Source organism: Erpetoichthys calabaricus, chromosome 9, assembly GCF_900747795.2.
Source record: "Erpetoichthys calabaricus chromosome 9, fErpCal1.3, whole genome shotgun sequence".
Taxonomy (NCBI): domain Eukaryota; kingdom Metazoa; phylum Chordata; class Cladistia; order Polypteriformes; family Polypteridae; genus Erpetoichthys; species Erpetoichthys calabaricus.
Window position 1 is genome coordinate 7,720,741 of NC_041402.2, and position 13,229 is coordinate 7,733,969.

General features: G+C 44.2%; 1 protein-coding gene across 14 annotated transcripts in view; it reads left to right on the forward strand.

Annotated features, from left to right (window-relative positions):
- Positions 1 to 13,229, forward strand: part of eng (endoglin) — a 160,268-nt gene that overhangs the window by 132,040 nt on the left and 14,999 nt on the right. For all 14 annotated transcript variants that reach the window (XM_051931595.1, XM_051931600.1, XM_051931597.1 and 11 more), the window contains exon 10: positions 3,742 to 3,817. In XM_051931595.1, the coding sequence (XP_051787555.1) occupies positions 3,742 to 3,817 (76 nt within the window). The remainder of the gene's footprint in view (positions 1 to 3,741; positions 3,818 to 13,229) is intronic.

Here is a 13,229-nt window from a genome sequence, read left to right on the forward strand (position 1 = left end):
TATATGGTTTGGAGACAAAGTCAGAGAGGCGAGATTGTGTTGGTTTGGACATGTGCAGAGGAGAGATGCTGAGTATAATGAGAGAAGGGTACTAAGGATAGAGCAGCCAGGCTAGAGGAGAAGAGGAAGGCCTAAGAGAAGGTTTATGAATGTGGTGATCAAGTACATGCAGGTGACGGGTGTGACAGAGTAAGATGACGAGGACAGGAAGAGATGGAAAAAGATAATCCACGGTGGCAACACTTAACGGGAACAGCCAAAAAAAGAAGAAGAAGTGCATGTGTGTAAATCTGTATTATTTACACTGTTTAATTTTTTTAAATTCTAGTCGAATCCCCTTATGGAGTGGTCTTTTCAATGCAGTCTCATAGTGCTACTTCTTCTTCTTTCTCTTCAGTTGGCCATGCATTTTCACTGGCCATCAAATGGCAGTTGAGATCAAGTTTATCCAATTCACCGGGTCTCACATGTCTCGGTTGATTTCACTTGCGGACAGTCTGACCACGTTGCTAATGGTGGCAGATTTGCCACTGCTCGACCTCTTGGTGGCACTGTGTTTCTAACACTTGGCTTAAATCTTAAGATTTTAAGTCGTAGCGTAACCATGATCTGTGAAAAGGCTCAGTTTTTTTATGGAGGAATATTTCAGACAAAAATAAACAAAGTATTATGAATATTGTGCCCATAGCATTTTATTGGGTGCCCTTGTTTTTGGAACATTAGAGCAATCTGGACAAGAACAGGCCATCCAGCCCAGAAGGCAGACTTGGAAAGATTTGTGTCACTAAAAGTAAAGTACGAGGGATGTTCAAAAAGTTTCCGCATTTTTTTTTAACTCTTCAAATTACATCACTTTTCTACATAGTCACCTTCCTTTCATATGACACTCTCAGACACGACCAATTACTACTCCTCCTGCCGCCTTCAACGTTTCTAACGAAAATATAAAAGTGTGGAAACTTTTTGAACGTCCCTCATATTTTACATAGGAAGTCAAATGAGGTTTGAGTACACAATGAGAGGTCTGAAAAATGAAAATACACTGTCTGGCAGTTGACAGTGTCGAGTCCACTACGACTCGTAAATCCTTTTCATAAAGTGTGCAGAAGCCATTATGAAGGCTAACAGAACATCAGGTTATATAACGCCTTGATGTGTGGAGTACAAGTCACAGGAGGTTCTGCTCAAGTCTTTATAACACACTGGTGAGGTCTCATCTGGAGTCCTGTTTGCAGTTTTGGTCTCCAGGCTACAAAAAGGACATAGCAGCACAAGAAAAAGTCCAGAGAAGAATGACTAGGCTGATTACGGGGCTACAGGGAATGCAAATAAATGTCAGTAAATGTATAGTATTACACGGAGGATGTAAAAATGTGAATTTTAAATACACAATGGATAGTCTGAAAATCGAAAGCACATTTTATGAGAAGGATTTAGGAGTCATAGTGGACTCAACATTATCAACTGTCAGTGTGTAGAAGCCATTAAGAAGGCTAATAGAATGTTAGGTTATATAGCGCCTTGATGTGTGGAGTACAAGTCACAGGAGGTTCTGCTCAAGTCTTTATAACACACACCTGGAGTCCTGTGTGCAGTTTTGGTCTCCATATTATTATAAAAGACATAGTGACACTGGAGAAAGTCCAGAGAAGAGTGACACGGCTGATTACAGGGCTACATGGGATGAGGAAAAATTAAAAGATTTCAGAGTCATTGTGGACTCATCACTATCTACATCCAGACAGTGTTCAGAAGCAATCAAGAAAGCTAATAGAATGTCAGGTTATATAGTGCCTTGATGTGTGGAGTACAAGTCACAGGAGGTTCTGCTCAAGTCTTTATAACCCACTGGTGAGGCCTCATCTGGAGTCCTGTGTGCAGTTTTGGTCTCCAAGCTACAAAAAGGACATAACAGCACAAAAGAAAGTCCAGAGAAGAGTGACAGGACTGATTTTAGAGCTACAGGAGATGAGTTATGAGGAAAGATTAAAGGATTTAGGAGTCGCAGTGGACTCGTCACTATCTACATCCAGACAGTGTTCAGAAGCCATTAAGAAGGCTAACAGAATATCAGGTTATATAGCACCTTGATGTGTGGAGTACAAGTCACAGGAGGTTCTACACAGGTCCTTATAACACACTGATGAGGCCTCATCTGGAGTCCTGTGTGCTGTTTTGGTCTCCAGGCTACAAAAAGGACATAGCAGCACAAGAAAAAGTCCAGAGAAGAGCAACTGGGCTGATTGAGGGCTACAGGGGATGAGTGATGAGGAAAGATTAAAAGAGCTGAGCCCTGAGTAGATGAAGAGGAGACATAAATGAAGTGTTTAAAATTATGAAGGGAATTAGTCCAGTGGATCGAGACGGTGACTTTAAAATAAGTTCATCAAGAACACGGGGACACAGCTGGAAACTTGTTAAGGGGAAATTTCACACAAACATGAGGACGTTTTTCTTCACACAGAGAACCACAGACACGTGGAATGAGTGTCCAGGTAGTGTGGTGGACAGTCAGACTTTAGAAACCTTTAAAACTCACCTTGATGTTATTTTAGAGGAGTTAAGTGGATAGGACTGACAAGCTTTGTTGGGCTGAATGGTCTGTTCTTGTCTAGATTGTTCTAATGTTAAGTTTAAGGTGGCAGGTATTTTATCCATGGTGAAATGCCAGCGGGACAGCTGGAAATCTCGGCTCAAACCCATCGTTTGGATTGCTTCGTTATTAAGACTGTAACACATCCTAACTCGGGGGCCCACCCATTAGAATCTCCCTGTACTTACATGAAAAAGATATTTCCGTCTTGTGATTTTTAATACATTTGCAAAACACGGAGACTAAGCTGGCACCCTTTTGCATCTTTCGGAATCCCAATCACTTGAATTCCTATCCATTCAGACTATTCTAATGTTGTAACAATTCAATATGGAAGTGTGATCTATCGAGTCCACAAGTGAACTTCATAAGTGCATCCATGACAATAGAAATGTGTGGAATGAAGAAATTTCACATGGCCAGCTCCATATCATGGGCACTATTCCACCGGGTTGGCACATCAGTAATCAGCCTGTGCTCTTGAAGACCCAACAATTTCTGCTTTTGCTTCAAACCTTTGAATTCCTCAACTGCTTCTGTGACATGTCTTATTCTTCCTAGGAGCTGCGCAACGGCCGATACTTTGAGTGTGTGCCGAGCCGCCAAGTTTAATGCGTGCGCACAACATTTAAAATGAGGAAAGCCGACCACCTGAGCTGCAACAAGCAAGTCGGTGGCTAACAATGGCTTGTCTTCACCCAGCGGACCACAGGCACAAGTAGTGTGGTAGAGAGTAGGACATTTAGGGACCGTCAGAACTCGAACTGGATAGGACTGATGAGCTTTGTTGGACCGAACGGCCTGTTCTCATTTAGATGAATGAATACTAAGTATTGAATAACAAACCTCATGCAATAAGTACATGGAAACCTAAAATTATTTTTTTTAAACAAACCAGCCACAGCCTAAATCCCACTTATCCATTTTTGAATCACAGTCTTGGCCTACTAACGCTGTCATTCACAGGGCGCACTAAATATGTCCGCTGATTTTCAGTGTATGCATTTGCTGGTGCCAGAGATTCTCTGCTTTCCCGATTTATGCTAAACTTTGATGATTTGCCCAAGGGACTCTGAATTTTGGTTATCAAGTGGACATGGCACGTTCTGATTCTGATTGGAGCAATATTCTTTTTTGTTCTTTTTCAGAGATGCTTTCAAGACGATTTCGTACAACAAAGTTTGGAAACCATCAAGACAACGGTGGAGACGCCAATTAATGGCGGTAAGCGTGTTTGTTGAGGGGAACATTTTCAAAATTAGGTGATGTTATGTGTGCTGTCCAGCAGGGGTCAGTGCTGAGGCTACTGCACATTTTAATATATATAAACGATCTGGACAGGAATATAATTGATAAACTTACGTTAAGTCTGCAGATGACACAAAACTAGGAAATGATGTAGAGTCAGCTAAAGCATCACAGGGGGACTTGGAGAGCAGACAGACTTGGGCAGGTTTGTGGACAATGGAATTTAATGTCAGTAAATGTAACATATTACACGTAGGAAGTAAATATGTTATGATTTGAATACACAATGGAAAGTCTCAAATGTAAAAGTCCACCTTATGAGAAGGACCTGGGAGTCGTAGTGGACTTGACACTATCAACTACCAGGCAGTGTTTAAAAGCCATTAAGAACGATAACAGAATGTCAGGTAATATAGCGCCTTGATATGTGGAGTACAAGTCACAGGAGGTTCTGCTCAAGTCTTTATAACACACTGGTGAGGCTTCATCTGGAGTCCTGTGTGCAGTTTTGGTCTCCAGGCTACAAAAAGGACATAGCAGCACAAGAAAAGGTCCGGAGAAGAGCGAGTAGCCTGATTACGGGGCTACAGGGGATGAAAATAAATGTCAGTAAATGTATAGTATTACACGTAGGATGTAAAAATGTGAATTTTAAATACACAATGGATAGTCTGAAAATCGAAAGCACACTTTATGAGGATTTAGGAGTCGCAGTGGACTCAACATTATCAACTGTCAGTGTGTAGAAGGCTAACAGAATGTCAGATTATATAGCGCCTTGATGTGTGGTGTAGTACAAGTCACAGGAGGTTCTGCTCAAGTCTTTATAACACACTGGTGAGGCCTCATCTAGAGTCCTGTGTTCAGTTTTGGTCTCCAGGCTACAAAAAGGACATAGCAACACAAGAAAAGGTCTAGGGAAGAGCGACTAGGCTGATTAGGGGGCTACAGGGGATGAGTTACAAGGAAAGATTAAAAGATTTAGGAGTCACAGTGGACTCGGCACTATCAACTGGCAGACGCCATTATGAAGGCTAACAGAATGTCAGGTTATATAGAGCCTTGACATGTGGAGTACAAGTCACAGGAGGTTCTGCTCAAGTCTTTATAACACACTGGTGAGGCCTCAACTGGAGTACTGGGTGCAGGTTTGGTCTCCAGGCTACAAAAAGGACATAGCAGCACAAGAAAAGGTCTAGAGAAGAGCGACTGAGCTGATTACAGGACTAAGAGGTATGAGCAGAGAGGCAAAATTGGAGGGGTTGAACCTTTTCAATTTATGGAAGTGGAGATTAAGAGCAGACATAATTGAAGTGTTTAAAATTATTACATAAATTAGTACAGTGAATCTCTATGGGGCCCCTAAAGGGACATGAGCAGCAAACAAAAAGTTTGATGTGCTCACGAGACCCTTTGCATATGTATGCAAGCATGTGTCTGGGACACATGTGTTTCCTTCAGGGACTCCTTATATTTCCGTTAGCCCTGTTCTGCTCTGCCGACTTTAACTGTTTGATTGCATTCCCTATCGGAAAGGTGACACGGAACTCATAGACGTTATATTTTAAGCAGGGTCTCTTCATAATAAATGCTTGCAACCTATCATTTGTGCTTCATTTCCAAACATCATTTGAAACAAATTCCGAGCTCTAGAAGCTTTTTTCTTCAGAAGGGTTATGGCAACATTGAAGATTTGCACACGAAAAAGATCTCGTCAGCATGCGAAACTTTCCCATAAAAAAGTTGCAACACAAACGCAGTGAATTTCGACAAATATGTGCTAAGGGTTTCAATCTGCACTCACTCACTCACCTTCTTAAGCACTCAAGGATGAATGTTCTCGTCCTTGTGGATTCATAGATAATAAATCCGTACATTATTTATAAATTACCAGAGTTTAAATATTGTTACGCTTATAAACACACACTTCGGCTAGATGCCACAAATTCTGATTTCTGTCCGCCGTTTTTTATTCTTTTAAATTATGACCTTTGTGTGTTTTTTCCTTATGCCGAAGCGCACTGACCCGACCTTCTCCACCTCCTATAGAGTTATACATATATAAAAATCAGTACAGAACAACATTTTCAAACTCCTTTCTTTCTAGTTTAGGTTTGCCAGCATGAGCAAAAAGCAGGAGGCACCCTTGGGTGGGATGCCAGGCCATCTGCAAGGCCCCGCAACCTAACATGCAGGACGTTGAGCGATTTAATAATCATTAATTACATTTAGTTTAACGCTTTTCTAACCTCTTCAAAGCACTTAACATAGACAGTGAGAAACCACTTCAGCCACGGCCAATGTGTGGTATCCCCCTGGATGATGAGACGGCAGCCATTCTTGCGCACGTACACTCAAGTGGTGAATAGGTGAGAGAGAGAGGAGGTTAGCCAATTAGGGACAGGAGATGATTAGGGGGGCCGGAATGAATGAGAATATGATGGACAATTTAGCCAAGACATCGGGGTACCCCCTACTTTTTTTGAAGGATACCCAGGGATCTTTTATGACCCCATATAGTCAGAAGATCAGTTTTATGTCTCATTAGAAGAACGGCTCCAATCTTTAAAGCACATTGTCCCCGTCACTGCAATGGGTAAAGGGGTAAATGCCCCCTATTGGTCTCCCTAGGCAACCCAAACATTTCCTTGGTGGTCTCTCATCCAAAGTACCTACTCAGCCCACATATTGCTTAACCTCAGATGGATTAGCTGTTCTGAAGTGCAAGTGGTACAACTGCTAGGACAAAAACCTTGGGAGAACATGCAAATTCTACAAAGACCTCAACAAGTCATTGGATTTGAACCCAGGATACTGAATCTGAGCAGAATCAGTGCTAACCTGTGCCAGAATATGTATGTGTGGTTCACATTTTTGCCCCCTTACTTATGTGAATTTCATCCCACCAGAAACGTAAGCCGCTAAGCCCATTGACAATGGTTCACCCTATGAAAGTGGCGGTGGATTTTTTCAGTGTTAAATTAATGTTGGCCACCTAGTAGTCTGAGGGTTTTCAGTTTTTCTGCAATGATCTTCAAGCTTGCTCTACCTTCAAGCAACACGTAACTTTAAAGCACTGCTTCTACACACTTCAGTTATAAAAGGTGTCACCTTATCAAGGAAATGAGTTTCCCTCCCTCCCTGCCGTCTGTCTGTCTCTCCGTCTATCTGTCTGCCCATCCATCCGTCCCAGGATATCTACTATTGTCGTGTCGCCTGTGTGTACTCAGGACAGCGGTCGCCATGGCGAGCTGCTCCCAAGGAAGGAGTGTGCGGCAACCTTGTGTCTGCAAAGGCAGATGATGAGCCCGTGGGTGATTTATGTGGCGGTGGGTTGGAGGACAGCCAGGGCAAACACAGACCCGCGCTCCTATTGTCACTGTTAAAACAAAGGGAGGAAGATATTGTTCTTTAAAGGCAAAATATCCTCATCAGGCAGAAGAGATTGGAATTCTTACATGGCCAGTCGGGAGGGTTCGGGGGTGGGGGGGTCAAAAATGTGTCAGCTGGCTGGAGCTCGACATCGGTCATTTAATAAAATGGGAGAAGTTCTAAGAATTTTAAGATGGCGCCCTTCATCTCCCTTTCCTCTCTTATTATTGCTGAGTCAGAATTAACGCAGAAATTTAAAAAATAAAAAGTGATTTAATTTTAAGTCCCTAGCATACAGATCCTGGCCATCGGTGTAGGTCCTTCAGCATGTGGCATTTATAAGAGGCTGAATGACACTGACCTCGGCATATTCAGACCGTCTAGTCACATGGGGGATGCGACAAAGAGGAAGGCTGCATCGCGATTCATTAAAATCGAGTGAGGTGCGTTGCTCCGACTTTACCGTGGTGTAATTGGGGGTCTTGCAGTGTGCTGCCATTTATTAGTCAGTGCTCTGGTTCTGTGATAACAAAAGAATAAAAAACGTGAAAAAGAGCCGCCGAAATGAGCAATCTGGTGGCTTCCTTGTGTTCATAAAGGCAAATTATTGATTTATTGGTTTTTTTTAAGAGAATGAAATTTGGACCTTTCAGTGATCCATAGAGAAGGCCGAGGTCCATGGTTTGGTTTCTGTGCAAGGCCTGATACGTGAAACGTCAGAAGGGGACTGAATTGGATGCCACACCTGCTGCTTACACTCGGCCAATCTCTCCTACTGGTGGTCCTAACTGTGCACCACGTCTGCTTTTGAACTGCAGTGCAGTTGTTTATTGGGGACAAACATAATCAACCGGGTTTCATTGCTTGAATGGCTAAGCCAGGCCCCCGATTTCAATCCAGTTCACCAGGCCTTCCAAACTTTAGGGGACAAAACCCAACCGCACCCCCAAAAAAACAAGCAAAAGTTGAAGATGTCTGGATTAGAGGACTGGCAGAGCATCACCAGAGATGGTGACGTCTAAGAATCGCAGACCTCTGGCATGGAAGGGATATGTGACAACGGACCTGCCATTGCTGTGTCTTAAACATTATCTGCCGGGGATGCTGGGAGTTGTAGGCAATTTTAAATAGTGCTGTTACAGTGAGCCTGGTGCTTCCTCTCACAAGTGACGTAGACCCCAATCTCTGCTCTCCAGTTCAGTGACAGGTGACATACACCCTAATCTGGCCTGGGTCCCCCAACATCATCCATCACCTATATGCTATCATCGCAAGAAACCCACCTAAGTAATCACAGACACCTGTGATGTGATGGCAACTTTTCCAAAAGCATTATGGTGCTCCGTGTCAAAAAGGTGTGCTGACCAAAATGTCTGCAAATCCCTTAAATGAAAGTCTGCAATGTGCACTTTAATGACAAGTCTGACTGGTGATTTTAAACGGTGGCGCAGAGGGGTAAATCGAGGGGATCTTTGTCCCAAATATTACAGAGGGCTCTGTAGCCACTGCTAACACCAGAACGTCCATTTGTGTAAACCCTCCACACATGGGACAACTTGGGTGACAGTTGTAATAAATCTTCACAACTTTGGGGACATTTATAAAAACGTCTCCACTGGAAGCTTCCTCCACCGCCCTGATTTAAACTCTTTGGGGGCTGAACATTTCTTTCCAAAAAAATGCAGTTTTCTGAAAAGCACACAAAGCAATGGTTTTCCTCAAAAATGACAATAAAACGATTGCTGCTGTGTGCTGTGCCCCGCCCGTTCGCCATCTCTTGTAGTTCGAGCCGCTCACGGGTGGCACGACGGCGGGCAGAAATGTGTGAGCAAGACTGGCTGGCTGCTGTGCTGTCTTCACGTGGGGGTGGGCAGCATTGGCAGTCATAAGCGGGTGGTCCTCCCAGGCGAACATTGTGTTCAGCAGCATGGTCAGCTGATGCCAGTGCCGCCCTCTGATTTTTTTCAGTCTTGGTATTCAGATCACTTGCAGGTCCGATAATTCAGAGTCCAATTCCGTGATAATATGCAAACCGTTGTCCGTGGAGTATTCTGCTTTACGCGTTCGCTTCGATCTCTCGCCTGATGCCGATGCCACTTTTGCTGTCGTTTGCTCCTTGCTGCTCACACAAGTGTAAGGATTCTCAGTCAAACCAACAAACTTTCCTTCTGGCAAAGAAACTAAAACGTAACGGCAGATTTTGTCACCGTTTACAGTTGATTACCAACGTCATCCCCTCCTGTTGCCTTGAAACAGTTAAACGAGTTCCTCAAGTGCTGCACCTCAGCAGAAGTTCAGTTCAGTTGGCATTCAGTGAACATCTCAAGACGGGGATGGTGCTGCACAAAAGGACCTGTGCCGATTGCTTCCGAAGCCTGAAGAATACGCCGTCAACTTAATGCATCGGTGGCTCCCCGTGATAAGGACCCCCAGACACAGGCACGCTTATTTATTTTTTTTATTGAATTCATGTCCTTTGGCCTCACTTCATCCTCGCCACGGCAGCGGTGGTTCCTTCCTGTTTTGATCCTTTTCTTCTTCAAGGATACCTCATGGTGATTATTACAAGGTGGGGCATGGATGTTTCTCCTGCAGTCCTTCACTTCCTTCCTGCTGGGGGCAACTGCACACTGACTGGTTTCCTCCCACCTGGCGTCCCATTTCCTTTTTCCTGTTTGCTCAGCTTCAGCCCTCGTTCTGGATAGCACAATAAACGCATGTCTGTTTTCATTCTTCCGTGCCAGTAAGTGAAATGGCCAGACGTGCCGTGTCTGTGTACTTAGCGTGGGTGCCAGACTAGGCCGTGCCACTGCAGGGCCGTGTTTTGGAACACAGATCACATGCATAAGAGTGTGAGATCTAAAAAGGTGGGACTCGTAAGTCCAGATTTTTTAATTTTGGACCGAGACCATAAGAAATGTTGCTTCTGAATCTGATTTGGATGCCTCCTTGATGTCCACCTGGAAGGAGATCCCGGAACAAACCCAGGACACGCTGGAGAGATTCTAACTCTCAGCCGGCCTGCAGACGCCTTGAGGAGTTGGACAAGTTGGTGACGGGTTTCATGGGAACTGCAGTCCAGAAGTGTGAGTAACCCTGTCAGGATCCCTGAGTGTCACAAGAGGGCACTGTTGAGGGAGGACCGCCCTTGGTTTTCAAACAACCAGAAGAAGTCACGCCGGGCCCCTCAGGGAGTCTAAGTCAGAAGGCAGCAGGCTCCTTTTATACCGGAGGACCCAGAAAACACTCGACTGGAGGTGGAAAGAGAAGAAAGAGTGTCATGGCTTTGTGGAATTGGTGAATTTAGTGCTTGGTGGCACCCTAAAGTCGACCAGAATTTCCACTGATGTTAGAGTGGCAGGCAGGGTGGTGTGGTGTAGCGGTTAAGGCTTTGGACCTCAAACCCTGAGGTTGTGGCTTCAGATCCCACTGCTGACACCACTGGGTGACCCTGAGCAAGTCACCTGACATGCCTGTCCTCCAATTGGAAAAGCAAAAGAAAAAATGGAACCAATTGTATCATAAATCCCCACTGTCATTGTGTTATTTACGTTCTGCTAAATTGAGAATACGTGAATCCATGAAGGTGATATCAAACGAGACGAGGTGCCATTAAAATATAAGGAAGGCAGTTTTCCATCGGGACAGCATTCCAGCACGAATTTTTAAAATGATGTTGCAGGGACTTAAAAATGGAAAAAGGGCCTCAAAGCACATATACGGTGCCGTCAATAATGTTTGGGACAAAGACGCATTTTTCTATGATTTTCCCACCCACTGCTCCACAATTTAAAATTACAAATCAAACAATTCAGGCTTGTGATTAAAGTGTACAGTGAAGACTTTCATTTGAGGGGATCTGCATATACTTCTGGTGCCACACTTCTACACGGCACCATAATGGCAGGTCTATTAAAGCCATTGCCATATTTAGGACTTTGTCGCATATCCCTCACGTGCAGTGACTGCTTGAAGTCTGCCATTCATACACACCACCAGGTGCTGAGGGTCTTGTCTGGTGAGGGTCTGCCAAGCCATCTTCAGCTCCTGTTTGTCCCCTTAAGTTTTCTCCTCAGCATATGGAAGGCCTTCTCAATTGGATTGAAATCGGGTGACTGGCTTGGCCATTCAAGAATTTCCCATTGTTCAGCTTTGATCAACTCCTGTGTGTCCTCAGCTGTGTGTTTGGCTCATTATCTTGTTGGAGAATGAAGTGCCGTTCAACGAGTTTTCTGTTTCTACACAGCCCCCCATTTCAGGGCACCATAATGTGTGTGATAATGGGCGTCCCAGGTGTTTGTGATTTCTCAGGTGGGTTTCATGGCTTCATAAGACACCTCAGCTCACTTCTCCCCTTTGGAGTCTGTAGCTGCCATTGTTCAACATGAGGACAAGAGCTGTGCTAATGAACATCAAAGAAGTCATCATAAGGCTGAAACATGAGAATAAAACCATTGAAGACATCAGTGAGACCTTAGGATGACTGAAATCAACCGTCTGGAACATCCTGAAGAAGAAAGAACACACTGGTGGGCTCAGTAATCACAAAGGGACTGGTAGGCCAAGGAAGACTTCTATTGCTGATGAGAGAAGAATCTTCACTATGGTCAAGAAAAAGCCCCCAACTCCTATCTAACAGATCATATACAGTCTTCAGGGGGCTGATGTGTGTGTGTCAGAGATGACTATCAGCAGAAGACTTCATGAGCAGAAACACAGAGGACACACTGCAAGATGGAAACCACAAAAACAGAATGGCCAGAAGACAGTTGGTGACAAAGGACTTCAAAGAGCCTGCAGAATTCTGGATGAACGAGACAAAGATGAACCTCATCAGAGTGACGGCGAGAGCAAAGTGTGGAGACGACAAGGAACTGCAAAGCAGACCACCTCATCTGTTAAACATGGCAGTGCTACGGGTGTTATGGCTTGGCCATGAATAGCTGCCACAGGTCCTGGCACACTTCCCTTCATTGGCACAATGAATTCTGAGGTGTGTAGAAACATCTGATCTTTTCGAGTTCAGTAAATGCCTCCAAACTCAGTGGACGGCGCTTCATCCTACAACAAGATAATTAATCAAACACACTGCTGAGGCCACACAAAGCTAAAATATGGAAAATTCTTGAACAGCCAAGCCAGTCACCCAGTTTAAATCCAACTGAGCAGGCCTTCCATATGCTGAAGAGAAAACTGAAAGGGACAAGCCTCCCGAAACAAGCAGGAGCTGAAGATGGCTACATGAGAGGCTTGGCAGAGCATCACCAGAGAAGACCCTCAGCTCCTGGTGATGTCTGTGAATCGCTGACTTCAGTCAGTCATTGTATATGAGGGACATGTGACAAAAGTCCTAAATATGGCAATGGCTTTAATAGACCTGCCATTGCTGTGCCACGCAAACTTCATGGCACCCTGAAGTGGGGGTCTACAGTGCAAATCCCCTTCAATGAAAGTCTGCACTGTGCTCTTTAATCACAAATCTGAATTGTGTGATTTGTAATTTTCAACTGTGGATCAGAAGGGTCAATCAAGGACAGAAGTGTCATTATGGTGGGCACCGTATACAGGAGAAAACAGTTTTTTATTCCAAAGTTTTGCTGATATGAAAAGAAAAACAAAAAAAAAAAAAACAAATGATGGAACGTTTCACATTGGACGTGGAAATTTTTTTTCCTGCCTGCCCCCCCACCAACAACCACCACTCGTATTTACAGCTCCATTTACTGGATGCCCAGTCAGAAACAAAGGGAGGTTAAAGTCAGGAGCGTCCAAAGCTCATATGCCTTGAGGAAAACCAAAGGCCCCCTGAGTTCATCCTGAAAGCAGGAAAGAGAAACTTTCGGCAAAGGTGTTAGTTTTTTTTTAATTACTGCCGGTCCTGGGGGATGTGGACAGGATGCCCTCGTCTCTGTGCATTAACAACCCGCTTCCTCGAAGTGTGCGCTTGGCGTGATCAAAGGAAATCGACAAGTGTGCTCCTCTGCACAAACAACGTGTTTTTCTCGGGTGGATAAAC